This window comes from Conger conger, chromosome 14 (assembly GCF_963514075.1).
Source record: "Conger conger chromosome 14, fConCon1.1, whole genome shotgun sequence".
NCBI lineage: Eukaryota > Metazoa > Chordata > Actinopteri > Anguilliformes > Congridae > Conger > Conger conger.
The window spans coordinates 10,612,014-10,627,919 of NC_083773.1; the positions used below are offsets into that span (position 1 = coordinate 10,612,014).

Consider the following 15,906-nt stretch of genomic DNA (forward strand, 5'->3'; position numbering starts at 1 on the left):
GTCAGGCTCAATACAATGAAAAAACATCTTTGTTTATTTACGTAATATTGAGTATATTACAGATATTGAAAATTTAGCTAATATCGAAGAAAGATGCCGTAGCAATGTGGAAAATCTTTTAAGAGATAAGGCTGCAGCTGTACAGGGATGTCTGGGTAATGTCATATAATCAGTGTTTTTTACCCACCTGTCTGTCTGGCAGTTAGATCCATTGGCGTATCTATGGCATCTCTTACTAGCAGATGATCCATTCTATTTTTTCTTTTCCTTCTATTTCTGCACATGCTGTTGAGAGGCTTGAAAAGCAGACTGCAAATTGCATCATTTTCAGATGCAAGATATTTGCTGCTTGATTAAAACTCATCTACATCCTATTCGGGGAAACACCCGCTCCATCTACCTGCAGCGTACTTATAGCTTATTAGAGATATTTCAGCTTGTGTAGGTTTTATGGGCTGTCAACCTGCATGCCTGTGTGTGTGTGTGTGTATGCGTGTGTGTGGGTGTGTGTGCGTTGTCTTGCACAGATCGATTCCCGGTTTTATAGTTTGTGTACACGGTGTGTGTTTGTGCATTTTATCCCATGGACTTGTCCAGCTCTCTGTCCCTGGGCTCAGTAAATCTGTCTCTCTGTCTGCCTCCCTCCTTGACTTACTGGCTGCGCTCTCCCTCTTTGTCTCTGCACCCCTACTCCCACACCCCCCTTAATCCTGCCTCTCCCCTCACCCCCGTCCCTGCCCTGCCTTGCCCTGCCTCCCCCCCCCCCCCCAGTTGGACCAGGACTCCACCCCTCGACACAAGGAGGTACTGCTCTCTCAGCTGTGCACCTGCTGCCTGTGACACCCATCTCTAGCGCTTGCCTGTGAGGAGCTATGAAAGAGAGGCTCACCACAGACATGCGCTTTGCTTCTCTGTTGTGTCATGTGACATGTCATGTGACTCAGCACTGGCACGGACACCAGTCTCCAAATGGAAAAGGAAAAAAAGAAACAGATTTTTGATCCTCTAATGACATTAGCTGTTGAAGTTTGGTGGCTGCGTTACTGAAATACTAAAATCTTGGTAATACTGGACTTGTCTGCCAGCAACGTGATTTGCATTACTGTTGAGTGAGTGGGAGGAATATTAAATGAAGAAGAGAGAAAGAAGTTGCATAAAACTATGAAATAGCAGTTGAATGATAAAGGAATTGATTATAAAGGATATAATTTATACAAATTTCTTCATGAGGTGACAAGGATAATTAAAATGTTTTAACATTAGGTTCCACATTTCATGACAACAGGACAGGTAGTACAGAATCATCTATGGAGATTTGTGTTACATCACACATCTCAAAAGACTCGATAAGGAGATATATTTATGAATTATGGTGCAATCACAAACAACATACAGTTAGTATTAGTTCCCTGGTGAAGTTCCTGAAATGTAAAAGTTTGTACAAATGTCTTGTGTTTATTGTCTGTAATGATAATATACTTATTATCATTCCGCCCTTCCTTTGTGCATATCAGAATCATTTTCCTGTGGTCAACCGCATGTCGAAGCATAGAAGTTGATAGGGATGTGCAGTATCTGCTGTTCTCTCTTTGACACAAAATGGTCTCCCTACTTTCTCTCATGCCTGTTTTCTTTCTTGTGCAGTTCCTGGATAAGTCTGAGGATGTCCTCCTGAAGCACCAGGCCAGTATCAACGAGCTGAAGCGAGCCCTGAGGGAGCCCAACAGCAAGCTAATGCACCGGGAAAAGCGCCTCTCCAGCTCCTCTCCCGAAAAACGCCTGTCGGGCACCTCCCCGGGAGGCACGCCCGAGAGGAAGGCTGTGAGTCTGGGGCCGGGGGTTTGGGGGAGGGAGTGGGGTCTCTGGAGGGGGGAGAGGGGCGGGGGTCACAAAAACCTGCAGCACCCCTATACCGTCGGTGCTGACACCACGTGTGGGTCTCAGGGAGTCATTTTCTATCGACTGCTGGGAAGGATTTGGTGTTGTCTACACACACGTGTGCCGTATGTGTGCGCCTTTTTGGTTTGAAACATGCTCATGGGTACGTATGGCTGTGATGAGATGACTCCATGTGTTGTGATTGGCCAACGGGGTCTCTCACATATTATACCGTGCACAGCAGAGATTCGATGCAGGGCACTTGTGTTCTATGAGTCATTTTAAACATGTTTATAACATTGATGGTATTACTGTTCCATGTGAGGTGCTGACAAATAACACAAGTGGTAGCTTCAGCTTCAGGACACATATACAGTATGTACCCATCATCCCTAAGGAGACATTTTGTTATTTTCCTTGTCATGTGTTGTTTTGGCTCATAATAATCAGTCCCAAATGATCTGTAATATTTCTGTAATCAATTACATATTGCTATAGGCTCTGAAGGGCAGAGAACCTCACTTCGGTTTAGATCAATAATCTTGATGAATGCTCAGAGTGATCAATGTGTACCAAACTGTAACTGACAATTAATTTATTTTGTAAATGCACTGTACTGTACGTATTTTCAATGGTGAATAATCAATAGATGAGTGAAAATGTCATGAATGGCATGATTCAATTAATTCTGAAGATTTCATTCAAAGAGGCCATGTCTGCTGTACTTATTAACTGGTGCATGCTTGTAGCTTGCATAACCGCTCGATTGGTGGAATGTTTAAAATGATTGGTGGAAAATAGAATGTGGAAAAAAAAGAATGTCTTTTTTGTATTATGAATTTGGCACCCAGCACCGGACTGTGCATGAACAATTCCACCCCAATTTGGAATTGCCAGTTGTCTCCAACCGCAGCTGTGTAGATTGTGAACACCCCACTGCTGGTTCAGGAGAGTGTAGACATCTCCTCTGTCACCAACTGCTTCTCTTTACACTGCAGACTGCAGCTATGCATGCCTAGAATGATCAGACGAAGATATAAGAAAAGGAACTTGTGAAAAATGATACTGTAAGACGATGTGTTTTTCTGAGCTTTCTCGAAGACATGCAAATGTGAAATTCCCAAGTTTGCAAAGCTGACATTCAAGCAGTCAAGTGTTCAAGCATTAACAACATTAGCAATGATGAATTTACACTTGTGAAACTAAAGGAAATATAAAAGTACTTTGTTTTCTAAACTGAAATTCCAAGCAGAAAAAAACAGAAAAACATCTATTTTCTAATTCTAAAGAAAAAGCGAGAGCAAAACTGTGGAGCTATCATTATTCCCATTGTGACAAAGGTGTATGTGATGACAAGCTGCTATTCTCCAGATATCCCTGCTGATTTCACGTTTCATGTGTTTGCGTCTTCTGGGACAGGCTGGGGACTGTTTCTGATCTGATGTCTTAGAACAATGAGATGGTATCCATAGCTTATTAGAAATCCTACTGGGTGGAGAATTCTTTCTGTCACATACCTGGATCAGAGCAACAGATTTTTATCTTCCTTATGGAGTAATAAGTAGATGTAGCTGTATAGCAAGCCCTACATAATGGAGGATCATTTTCATCCCATTTTACTGTAGAGACAAGTATAGAGTGTTACAGGCATGCAGCTCAATAATCCAGTTTTGCAATTGCATGCATGCTATTTTTTCTCATGTAGACATATTTGACAGGCAGAATGTTAGGTTTGCGGGTACACTGTGACTTTGGTTGACATTTCTGTAATCTGTAATCTCTTTCTGTACCGGCCCTTTATTCATTCAGATTGCCTCTAGCATTTCAGAGCGGAACTGACAACCCCAAATTGAAAGGTGAAACTGGCTTTTTGAAGAGATAAATATGTGGTTTATGAAGCGAGATGAGAGAAAAGTAATTAGTTATTTTCACTTAAATGCAGCTACGAAGGCACTATAACGGTCTTACACGTCTACCGACAGAATTAGCGGGATTGGAATTTTTCCAGTTCCTCTCTCGATAGGCAATGACGCGGCGACCCTTCAGCGAGTCTCGTGATCACACGGCGCGTCTCTGTAAGCACCGAGCCGTCGTCACGTCCACGCGTTTCTTTGGGGGGGGGGGGGTCGCGTGTGGATCGGACCCGGGAGCAGCGAGAGGAGCATGGCAGGCGGAGTCAGGGGAAAGGGAGATCCGCTAACTGTTGCTCTCCGCTCTCTTTCTCACTCTCTACCGGCGGGTTTTGTCCGACCTCCCGTCAGGTGTCGGGACGAACAGGGGATAAGGACCCTGTGAGCGGCCACACTCTGGAGGGCTTCATCCAGAAGACTGTGGTGGCATCTCCAGAGGTTTCTCTTCTCTCTTCTATCTTTCCCTGCTGCGTAGTTGTAGATTGTATATTGCAGTGACTTGCTGGTCTGTCAGCACAATGTTCTTTTATAGCTGTTTCCGATTTGCATAATTTGTCCTCAGGTGCAATCCATCTTGAGGATAATTGAACTTCAAAATTCACAGAAGAGTTTACAATCCGTTATGTGTCCTGGAATACACTAGTTTTGTTGTTTGTCAGTAAAACATGTCCCTCAAGGTAGAGTGGTTTTGACTTTTAAAGCTTGAAAATACTCTTTCAAATAGTGAGTGCTAAATATACATTGCATCCATTAGCAATGTTTTTTCTTATATGCAAAGAAGGATAATGATGCAAAGAAGGAGAGTGAGCAGTGCAGTTCTCACAGAGTACAATCTTTTAAGCTCTAACCATTTTCTTTTTCTACCTTCCTCTATTGTACATCAGAACTGAGATTGCTATACCACATGTTCACAGCATTAATAAGGCATGCTTGGAAATAAAGCAAAATTTGATGAGACAGTAATTGAGTCAATGCCTTAGCTAATTGTGGAAATGTATTATCACTTTATGCACAGTTCACTGGCTGCCTATTGTTGTGTAAAAAAAGCAGATACATTGTAGATTCTGAAGGAGCATTACACTAGAATCGTCCATTCTAACTGTTTTTAATCTATATCAACATAGGGCTCTGAGGAGTGGGTTTTGATTGAGAAACAAGAGACTAGCGAAAGCGACCATGAATCAAATGAGGAAAATGATGTTACGTCTCCACAGCCAGTAATGGCTGATTCAATGTGGGAAAGAAGGGGAGAAACTGAAAGGGAGCGAGAAGTCCTCAGAATGATTCACATCGAGGTGACCAGAGAGGATGGCCAGGAAACAAGACTGCAGATGGACAACTTTCCATCGGCAGATACACAAAAGTCACGAGCTAGCACTCGTCCAGTGGACGACTCCCCAGCCACAGCCATGGAGATAAAGGGGCAACAACCATACAGAGTCCACAGGGAGAGGAGGCCTCAGAGCCTGAACCTTGGAATGTCGACGGAATTTGTGTACGAGATAGATGGGGAGGGGTCTGATGGCGAGGACGAGTCCGACAGTGACAGAGGGCACTCTCCCTCAAGGACAGAGCAAGAGGAGGTCCAAACTGAAGACCAAAGGCCTGAAGAAGCTAGTCTCAGTGACAAGATGGCGGCCGTCTCTGCAGTTCTGCAGGATAAGTACAGTGATGGCAACATGGGAGAAGCCAAGAGGACGATCAAAAATGTAGAAGAAGAGGAAGAGGCTTCTTCTCAGGGAAAGCTTGTCTCCATTAGCACAGAGAAGCCTACAGAGCGCAAAGGTGTGGAAGACAAACCAGCGGCTGAAGATAGGGGCTCTGCAAATGGTCCTCTGGAAGTAGAGGAGAAGCAGGAAGTGCTCCTGGTGGCCATGGAAATACAAGAGGAGGGAGCAGAACAGAACCAGCAGTCAGCAAAGCCTGTTGTACATGGAAACCTTGGTAGTACATCACCACCTGCAACACTGTCTGAATACACAGAACAAATAAGACAAGAGACAATACAGACAGAAACGAGTAACGGGACGCTTCCAAATTTAGACGCGGCCAAGCAAAATAAGCCTGATGGTGACGGACAGAGAACTGGCACAGCGGAAGGGGCTAAGCCGGACAAAGCTGAGAGAAGGCCCAATCACAAACCGACTGGGATTAATCATTCAGAAATAACCCGAATCGTGCCCCTGAAACCCGAGCGTTCAAAAAGCGTAAGCAGTTGCAAGGAAGACAAGGCCAAGTCTATTCAACGTGCAGACACTTGTGCTGAGAACACTGGGACTAGAATAGAGGACAGCCAAGGGGAGGAATCAGGAGACAGACTATCTTACAACAAGAAGATCGATGAAGTGTTCCCTGCCCCTCCTCTACCATTCTCAGATCCGGCGCCCACCCGCACTGAAACTCAGGAATCAACCTTTTGGCGAACCGATGAAGACGCTGAGTTTCTCCAGCGTTTAGCGGAACAAGAGCTACAGGCTACATGGAACCTGGCTAAAGGTATTAGTCCAATAGAAGATGTGTTGCTCAAGCAAGACAAGCCAGCCCGTGAAGATCCCTCTCAGACAAACAGGTCATCCCATCCCTTTGGCTCGAAGGCTTCAACATCCCACAGAAACGCTCCCCCCACACCCCCCGTCAAAACCCAGAAAGCCAGAGAGTCCGGACTCATACTACGGAACAGCCGAATTGCCAGCAAGGACCCTAACCTGGACGCCAAGAAGAGACATTCGGTAACTCTGCTTGGCATCTGCTTTTCAGTCATTGGGAGCAAAGCATCGCATGAGCTTCAGACAAAAGTGCCCATCCATGCCCTTATTTATTTTCAGTGACTTGAATATACATACATAAGACTTGTGTGCTTGTATATAAGGAAGGGGGGAAAAGTGTGCCACACTTTTTTTGGCTTTGTGTCATTGGGCTGATGCCGCAGTGCAGCCATCAGTGCATAATCTCCTCCATGAATTCTGGAACCTTCCCGGGTTGCCCCCATTCTAGCCCCTGCCTCCCCCCCCCCCTCTCTCTCTCTCTCTCTCTCTCTCTCTCTATCTCTCCCTCACTCCACAGTGCACCCCGCGTCACGACTGCTTGCAAATCAGTAGAAACCAATAGAAAGCTGCGTCTCTAAATCAGCAGATCAGCTTCCATGCTTTGGCTCCTGGCTTTGATTCCCCCCTCCCGACCCCTGGACCTTGGCTTTCCTTCCAACGCCCCCTTCTATCAGCTCTCATTTTGGCCTGCTGTTTGTCGGAGGGTTGCAAGGAAACAAAGGCTTCTGCATCTTGTCATGGCTCTGAGATTATTTTGACTTCTCTGTGTGGTCATGTGTTTAACAGAATGTATGAACAGAAAAAGTCAAGACTGTCAAACGTGGAGTAAATATTTAATTTGGGCTTCAGCTAAATGCGAGTGTGCTGTTACACAATATGTTTTAACTTTAATATGCAAGTGATGTGCTTCCATCACCTACAGTACATGAGTGTGCTTCAGATGATTACTGTATTCAATTTTCATGCCTGACATGACATACTTAATGGAATACTCAGTGTTTGCATATTTCTATGGTATGTATTGTGTTGAATAACAATAAAATTAATGCTGTAAATATTTTGTGATAATGGTTTACAAAATCTTTATATGTCACATGTAGAACATTGATGATACATGAAAATGAATAAACTGAAACTAATTGTAGACCTCAGAGGGTGATGTAATATCCATTACATTTTTGTAAGCAATGTAGCATAATTTACAAAGATGTTTACCCTCTTTTAAATCTCCCCTCACACTACAAAGTAGACCTGTGCATACAAGTATAGAGCTCACAGTTAACACCCTCATGGATTGAGGTTGAGGCACAGCTCAGCACTGTAATTTCATAGTTGCATTAATTAGGAGTTAGCACATTTTTGGCAGTGGAATGAAGGGAATTTTAAATAAGGCTGGGATCTGACAGCTTAAATAATTGCATGACTTTCATCTGAGCTAAGGTCCTGGACATTTTGGCACAAACACGTTTTCATAGTGGGGGTGATGTGGAAGCGGCAATGCTTATGCGGAGCAATGCACATGCGAAACCACTGGGTTTGGTACGCTGCAAAACCTGAGTCTTGTGGTAAAAGAGTATGTGTCAAGCAAACTTTTTCGGTCAGCGTGGCTCTGCAGTATTTGCACATTCTACCTTGTGTTCAAATGGCTATTGCCAGACATTGGTCTCAACTATTCAAAGGTGTGTGTCCACTTCTGTAGAGCAAACTCAAAATCTTTCTCCTCGGCGTATTTCAGTCCAATCTTCGATTCGATTAAAGGCAGTGCTTTTCCGTTTATGCTATTCTGTTAACGTGAAGATCTTTCGACATGAGATGAATGGATGGATATTTGTCATAAAGCATCCTCTAACAGTCTGTGTGGTGCCATTTTAGATGCATTTAGCTAACCACATTGCATTTTGGGTGTTTTTTTTGTTTTGCATACAAACCAACAAATAACACTGGGTTTAGCATAAAGTGCCATTATGAATTGAACCCGTCTTGGTTATGTGGGATTATGATATCTCTTGTTTGTAATATATGGATGGAGGCAGGAGGTTGAGCTGCCTCTTTGTAGCCACATCATAATTGGGATATAAAAGAGCTGTGGTGCCCTGTGCTGTTTATCTGGCACAGCGAAAGTGGGGGTCTTGTCCCAGTCAGCACGGGCCTCTGGCGAAGGGTGTCAGTGCAGCATGGGCCTAACTTCGGACCGCTCTCCTTTTCCCTTTTGATTTTTTCAGGAGCCCCTGTCCACTCCCGCCATTCACGAAGAGCCGCTAGATGAAGCCCAGGTTTCTCATTTTACCTTGAATTTAAAAAAGAACATAAAAAACATTATCCTCCCGCCATCCATAATTCACGACTCTCCTCTTTGCCTGTTGCCTCCTGTTTCATCATCACCCTGAGCCACCCCGGGCAGCCCCATGCATGCCCCCCCTCATGCTCGCTGTGTGCATGCAGCATGCGCCCACGTCATCTGCTCCCGTGACTCATGTCTGTTACAGCTTAACCCCTTCTGGGTTAGCTTCAGAATGACGCAATACTGTAAGAAAAGCGAGTCCTGGATGTTCTAATGATGTATGTTACATATTTCATAAACTGTGTGGACGCGTCTGTTCACGTGGTGGAGACCCGTGTTTCTCTGTGACATGCTGTGATCCCTCCATCCCTCTCCCGTGTTGTCATCACTGTCTTCAGTGGGAGCTCATTTGTCCTCTCCTCCGCGGACATGCCACAGATTGCATGCTGTCGGGGTATGACTCCGTTGTCTCTCTCATGGATCATTACCTTGACAAGAAACCATCATGTGGCGCAGTATGAGAGCTTGCACACTGATGTGAAATCTCAGGAGCTGGAAGGAGATCCCAAAACCAACCCCTCCCCTTCCAAACCATTGTTCATTGCCATCCCATCTCCGGAGGGGTCGCCCTGGCCGGCCTCTGACCGCGGGGCGTGGCCGCTCTCTGTCTCCCTGTGTCCCGTCCAGAGAGAGCCCTGGGAGAGGCGACCGGGCTCCGCCTCGGAGGACGACCAGGACCGCGAGACCCTCTACATGAAGGAGACCCACCTGGGCATCGAGCGCAAGTGCTCCAGCATCACGGTCAGCTCCACCTCCAGCCTGGAGGCCGAGGTGGACTTCACCGTCATCATGGACCTCCACACGGGCATGGAGGAGTTCTCCAAGGGCATGACCGAGCTGGGCGAGAGGGACCACGTGCCCGAGGTGGGGCGCGACGACTTCGAGGAGACCTCGCGCTTCTACTCCGCCCGCCTCATGGCCATGCAGGACAAGTCCCCAGTGGAGGACAGACCCCTCGATGAGCGTGTGCCCTATGAGGTAGCTAGACCCCGCCCGTCCCCCCCCTCCCCAGGCCCAGGGGACACCCTGCCCGTCATCAGCAGAACCACGTCAGCATGCTTCAGCCCCGCCTCCCCTTCTGCCGGACCAATCACATCTCACCTTTGCTTTTATTTTTTTGACATACTGCATTTATTTATTTTATTTTTTATGTATTTATTATATTATTTATTCATGTGTTTGTTTGCTTATTTTTTTATTCATTTGTTGAATTGTTCATTCATTTATTTTCTGTTCCATGTTTTTATGCATTTTTTCTTTGTAATACTGAGATACTTATTTTGATATATCTGTGGCCAGCTCACATTCTGTAAAATCTTTATCGCACTTATCATGGTTTGCCACTGTTATGTTTTTCTACCTCTAACAATGTTGTGCATGTATATAAACTATGCACCCTCAGACTCCAAGGGCCAAGTTATTTAAGTGTCTTTTTGTATGTTAATCAACAAAAAATAACATAAGTAATTAATTGAATGGCATGAAGATACACTTGAGTGTGAAGCCAATATGGCTACCCAAAATTCAAAATGCTCAAATGCAGTTCCGTACTGTGTAGACTTAAAAAAAACGTTAAATACCAATGCTGCATAGTGCTTATATCAGCCAATAAGATCATCTATTGTGGCTGACTAATATTTACCCAGTAACAACACATATTTGTTGGATTTGACTTTTTTGATTGGCTAAAAATAACGGATGTGTAAAATGCAAGCTCCTGGCACTCCAGAACGCTGTTATTGGCACTGAGTGCATTAAGGTTGCTGTCCTACTTGGAGCTTTTTGGGGTTCATCATGTGTGATTTGCCTGGTTTGCCCCCCAGCCCCCCGTTGCCAGGAAAGACGCCAGTGCTGTGAGTGCTGCCCAGCTGCTGAAGAGGACCGACTCCAAAACAGAGACACAACCCAACGGTGCGGAGGTGACCACCACCATCATGGAGTTCTCAGGACAGGTGCAGTGCTCCTTATCTCAGCTGTACCAGGCGTGAGCAATGGGTTAATACAAACAAACAAACAGTAATTCAATTCCATTTAAAAAAACAACAGGCATTTTTGGCCGGTTTGGCAACAGAGTGAAACAATGAATCATTTTGATATTTTTGTAATGCAGTGTTCTGAGCATAATAATATGTCTTTCTTTAATCAGACACAAAGAAAAATGACATAGCAATTTTGAAAAAAAAAAAAAAGTATTTAGAGTAGTTTCTTTCTTCTAACCAAGTGCACTTAATGACTTCACTTACAATAATTTGTACCAGCACAGAATAATGACAGGGGTGCAGAGTAATTAAATATCGAGTGGAAATTAACAAGGGCGAGAAACAGCCCTTCCATTCATCTTAAGAAATCATGCACAATGCTGAAGCTGCCCCACAGGTGTCTTATTAAAGCTGAATTATGCCTCCTGCCTTTTCTGTAATGATGACAACAAGCTATGCCAATGCTTTTCCCCAGTTCTCTTTGACGAGTTCACTTGAAAGTTTCCAAAAATCAATGACAGCAGTCGCTTGGGGTCTACAGGCGAGTGTGTTATGAATTCAGATCGCAGTGTGAATGAGTCTGTGTTTGTGCGGCAGATTCAGACTGATTTCAACTGCCAGGACCCCCAAGTCCCCTGCGCTGATGTCATACTACCAGCAGAGGGCGACCTGGTATGTTTCCTTATGCTGTGTGCCCCGCCCTCCCCCCTTCACCCTGATTGGAGAATTGAGTTTCATGAAACAAAACACAGGGGTGGAGCTAACACATACTATTAGCGATTCACCAATTTGAACCAATCATTGCTCAAATAGCTAAAAAGCTAAATTTTTCATTGTTTATACAAGTGAATGATTGTTGTAGCTCCACCCATAATGGAATTTATGCAACCTCTATGAGTGTAACTATTTTTCAAGCATGCATATGCTGACTAATGTACACTAACCATTAGGCATTTGGCTATATGATTAATAGTCTGAGAATTGTATTTGTTGTCCAGTCATGGGTTAATCACACCATTTCTTAAGGGAGGAGGGATTGCCTCCATGGTTGGTTTGCCACAAAGCAGTGCTTTGAGGTGCATGAAATCAGAATGTTGTTTCATACAGTTAGTAAGAACTATGGCCAAACAGGTCTATGAAATCTGCTGTAATAGAAATTCATTAAAGGCCCACATGCATTTTTTTTCCATATCATATCATCTTAGAGCTTTTTAGATTTCTGTTCCATATGTCATATTTAGTTTTAAGTGCTATTTTCCTGAGCTGGTCGTAAAAATGATTGCCCATGTGACAAGATGTATGTTTTTGCATTTGCAATTGTTGGGTGATGTTGCCATATACAGTGCTCTCAATAACGTTTGGGACAAAGACCCGTACTTTATTTATTTGCCTCTGTACTCCACAATTAGTTTATTTTAAATTAATTAAATTAAATTAAAGTGGACATTGTCAGATTTGAATAAAGAACATTTTTATACATTTGGTTTCACCATGTAGAAATTACTGATGCCTGTTACCTATCATCATCATCAGAGTCTGGATATCTTATCTTCAGGTTGTCCTACAAGCAGTACTAAAACTCCTTGCATTTGAATGGATCTCTAAGGGAATTGGGGGTAGGACTAGATTCAGCTGTACATTTTGTTGATATAGTATAGAACACATTAGTTGGCTAAATGGCTTTAAGTTATCAAGGGTCCAAGGTATCAAATGAGCCTGAAACCACCTTGCTGCTGCCAGATATGCAGTCGATATCAAAACAACTGTTTCTCTTGAATATTTTTTTCCATTGAGTTCAGCAGGTACATTTGTCAGGAGAAACTATTCTTTTCATATCTGCTGAATAAGCTTAAGCCACACTTTTGCCACTGTCCATGTTAACACAGATGGCTGACTGCAGGAGGCGGAGGGGGAGGAGTTAGGGAATTAATTACTGGAAAACCATCTAAACTCTAACAATTTTAGCATCTAAAACAGGCGTTTTACATACTAAAACCAGGAAGAGAGCGCTAATGTGTGTGGGCCTTTAATATCATGAAGCTGTCATGGGACTGTGAGATTCTGTATGTACAGCACTGCTGCACTGTGAGTTTTATCTTTAACTGCATGTTTTGTGGGGGCTGTGCTGTTGGTCTCTGTGAGGAGACCACACTACTTCACTCACTGTGGGGGCTGTGCTGTTGGGCTCTGTGAGGAGACCGCACTACTTCACTCACTGTGGGGGCTGTGCTGTTGGGCTCTGTGAGGAGACCACACTACTTCACTCACTGTGGGGGCTGTGCTGTTGGGCTCTGTGAGGACACCACACAACTGGACACCACACAACGGGATACCACTAACATCCAGTCCAGTGAGACCGTGCTGTAGGTCTCTGTTTGGAGACCACACTGTTGCGCTGTGGAAACAGAGCTCCTACACGCTCAGAGGGGACCAGGCTAATGCCGTGCGCATTGAGACTGCACTACGGCAGTCTCCCTGGGGGCCACGCTAATGCTCTGTGAATTGGGACAATGGTGCTGGTCGCTGTGTGTGTTGAGACCACGCCGTTGCTGTCTGGTGGTGGTGCGCGGCTGGAGGGGTGAGGTAATCTTTCTCTGTGTTTTAGAGCCACCGTGTGAGCAGTGGAAAAGAGGCTCCTCCACCCAGCTCTGAGAGCGGCTCACCCGTGAGTGCACTGTTTTAATCTTTCAGACTGAAAGGAGTGTGTTTCCCCACAACAGTCTGAGTGGAGCAATACCCAAGGCTCACTTCTAATTTGGTATGATTAACAAAGGTACGCAACTGCTGCTGTTATTTTCATACAGTTTTCAGCTTTTCTCTTTTCTGAGTTTCCAACTTTTGTCCCTATTACTGAAAATAAAATATTTACTAGAAGGCTGACTTGAATTACCTAGTTTGATATTTATACCAAAAAGGGAAATAACACAATAGTATCTATGGACTTCTGGGTCAAAGGTAATTAGTAGCTGGGGACACACTGGATTTGAGGCTTGGAGCTGCAGTGTGCATGTGTTGGTTTACATGCATTAGAAATTTGAGTACAGCTGATGGGCTACAGTGTGTTGTTTATGAAATCTGTAGTGTGCAGGAAATGTGTCTGTATTAAGATATGTAGAGTGTATGTTGGTGTGCAATGTGTGTGTATACGTATGTGTGTCTGTGCCTGTGTGTGTATACTGTATGTGTGTATGTGTGTGTATGTACTGTATGTATGCGTCTGTGTATGTGTATGTATGTGTGTGTGTCTCTGTGGGTGTGTCTATGTGTGTATATACCGTATGTGTTTGTCTATGTGTGTATCTGTGTACGTGTGTATACTGTGTGTGTGTGTGTCTGTGTGTGTATCTATGTTTCTGTGTGTGTACACTGTATGTGTGTGTCTGTGTGTGTGTACTGTATGTGTGTATCTGTGTACGTGTGTATACTTTTGTGTGTCTGTTTCTGTGTGTGTGTACTGTATGTGTGTGTATCTCTCTGAGTGTGTATATGTGTGTGCGTGTGTGTTTGTGTGTACTGTCTGTTTATCTCTGGGTGTGTATACTGTGTGTGTGTGTGTGTGTGTGTACTATGTGTGTTTCTCTCTGGGTGTGTATACTGTGTGTGTGTGTGTATCTCTCTGGGTGTGTCTATACTGTGTGTGTGTATATGTGTGCATGTGTCTGTGTGTGTGTATACTGTATGTGTGTGTATCTCTCTGAGTGTGTATATGTGTGTGTGTGGGTGTGTGTGAGTGTGTGTGTGTGTGTGTACTGTATGTGTGTGTATCTCTCTGAGTGTGTATATGTGTGTGTGTGTGTGTGTGTGTGTGTACTGTATGTGTGTGTATCTCTCTGAGTGTGTATATGTGTGTGTGTGTGTGTGTGTGTGTGTGTACTGTATGTGTGTGTATCTCTCTGTGTGTATATGTGTGCATGCGTGTTGGCGCTGCAGCAGCTGTGTGGCTGGTCATGTGACTCTGGCCTAATGGCTTCTCTGCAGGGGAGGATGGGCTCTCTGGGGAGGGAGGCCGCTGTGTCCCCGCTGACTGTCACCACGGAAAACGTTACCTCAGCAACCACAACGCATGTTACCAAGGTAACCGTCTCCTCCGCTCCTGCAGGAGGCAGCGGGGGGCTCCGGGGGTGGGAGACGCGTCGTTATGTTCCGTGCCCAAAACAAAGCCCCTGGATTTATTGACAGAAGTCGCAGCGATTCCCGTGGCTGCAGTTAGCCCTTACGATGGCTGACAGGGCTGGGGCTCCAGTGTGGGGCTGATGCAGTGTCTCTGCAGTGGCACAGTGAGGCCTGCTGTTACCCCCGCTGCCCCTCTGACCGGCCTGTGCTTTGTGCTGCTGTGTCGCAGACAGTGAAAGGAGGGTACTCAGAGACCAGGATCGAGAAGAGAATCATCATCACTGGGGACGACGATGTGGACCAGGACCAGGTTAGGCCCGTGTTTATCCCGCGTGCGGTGTATCCAGGGGGGCGGGGGGTTTCCCATCCGCTTCCCGGACTATGATATTTTACGAGATTTTATGTCATTGTGTACCAGTGGGCGTGTACGTCGACCAAATCGACATCCCCGCCCTTCAGAAATTCCCCCGAAAGATCCGTTTTGCTCGTGTGTAAGTCATACCGCGGAGGCTAGTGCTGCTCTAAATTACATTTCATCTGGCTTTTTTATTGAGGTATGAAAGAAAAATACCGGGATTGGAGATGGCAGAATTAGGGCAAACCTTGAGAATTCTGCTTGCTTTGTCAAATCTGTAATGTGCACACTGCTGATTTTGGTAATACAAAAGGGCAGGCACACACCGGGGTGAAGTGATATCGATGAAGGGAACAGGATCCAATTTTCGGAAATGTCTGCTCCTCCCTCAGGCTCTAGCAATGGCAATACAGGAGGCCAAGCACCAGCACCCTGACATGCTGGTTACCAAGGCAGTGGTTGTCAGGGAAACAGAATCTTCCTCTGAAGAGAAATACAGGAAATCTGAGGTAAGAGAGAAAGCGAGTGCCATGTCACACTGTGGACAGTAGAGGGCAGTAGATGAATATGGAAGCGTGCTCAGATATAAATATCAATATAAAATATGAAAAATGGATTTAAAGGAAAAGAGGAATATTATGAAAGTCTTTCACCAAAAAAAAACTATTAAAAGATCTTTATAACAAAAAAAAAATGTTTTGACCGCTTATTCAGCAATTCCTAATTCATTGTATTTATATAGCTTTTTATGTGTCACACATTAGCCATGTAAATATGAATTGAG

The 15,906-nt window shown here is 44.7% G+C and overlaps 1 protein-coding gene across 10 annotated transcripts in view; it reads left to right on the forward strand.

Annotated features, from left to right (window-relative positions):
- The window catches only part of si:dkey-178k16.1 (band 4.1-like protein 1), a 79,514-nt gene that overhangs the window by 61,121 nt on the left and 2,487 nt on the right, over positions 1 to 15,906 (forward strand). For 3 of the 10 annotated variants that reach the window (XM_061218559.1, XM_061218563.1, XM_061218561.1), the window contains 12 exons: positions 772 to 804; positions 1,645 to 1,821; positions 4,140 to 4,226; positions 4,913 to 6,517; positions 8,557 to 8,607; positions 9,303 to 9,653; positions 10,499 to 10,627; positions 11,252 to 11,326; positions 13,260 to 13,319; positions 14,633 to 14,728; positions 14,997 to 15,077; positions 15,515 to 15,631. In XM_061218559.1, coding sequence (XP_061074543.1) covers positions 772 to 804; positions 1,645 to 1,821; positions 4,140 to 4,226; positions 4,913 to 6,517; positions 8,557 to 8,607; positions 9,303 to 9,653; positions 10,499 to 10,627; positions 11,252 to 11,326; positions 13,260 to 13,319; positions 14,633 to 14,728; positions 14,997 to 15,077; positions 15,515 to 15,631 — 2,862 coding nt within the window. The remainder of the gene's footprint in view (positions 1 to 771; positions 805 to 1,644; positions 1,822 to 4,139; positions 4,227 to 4,912; positions 6,518 to 8,556; positions 8,608 to 9,302; positions 9,654 to 10,498; positions 10,628 to 11,251; positions 11,327 to 13,259; positions 13,320 to 14,632; positions 14,729 to 14,996; positions 15,078 to 15,514; positions 15,632 to 15,906) is intronic. The other 7 variants (XM_061218562.1, XM_061218565.1, XM_061218567.1 and 4 more) reach the window with 5 other exon arrangements.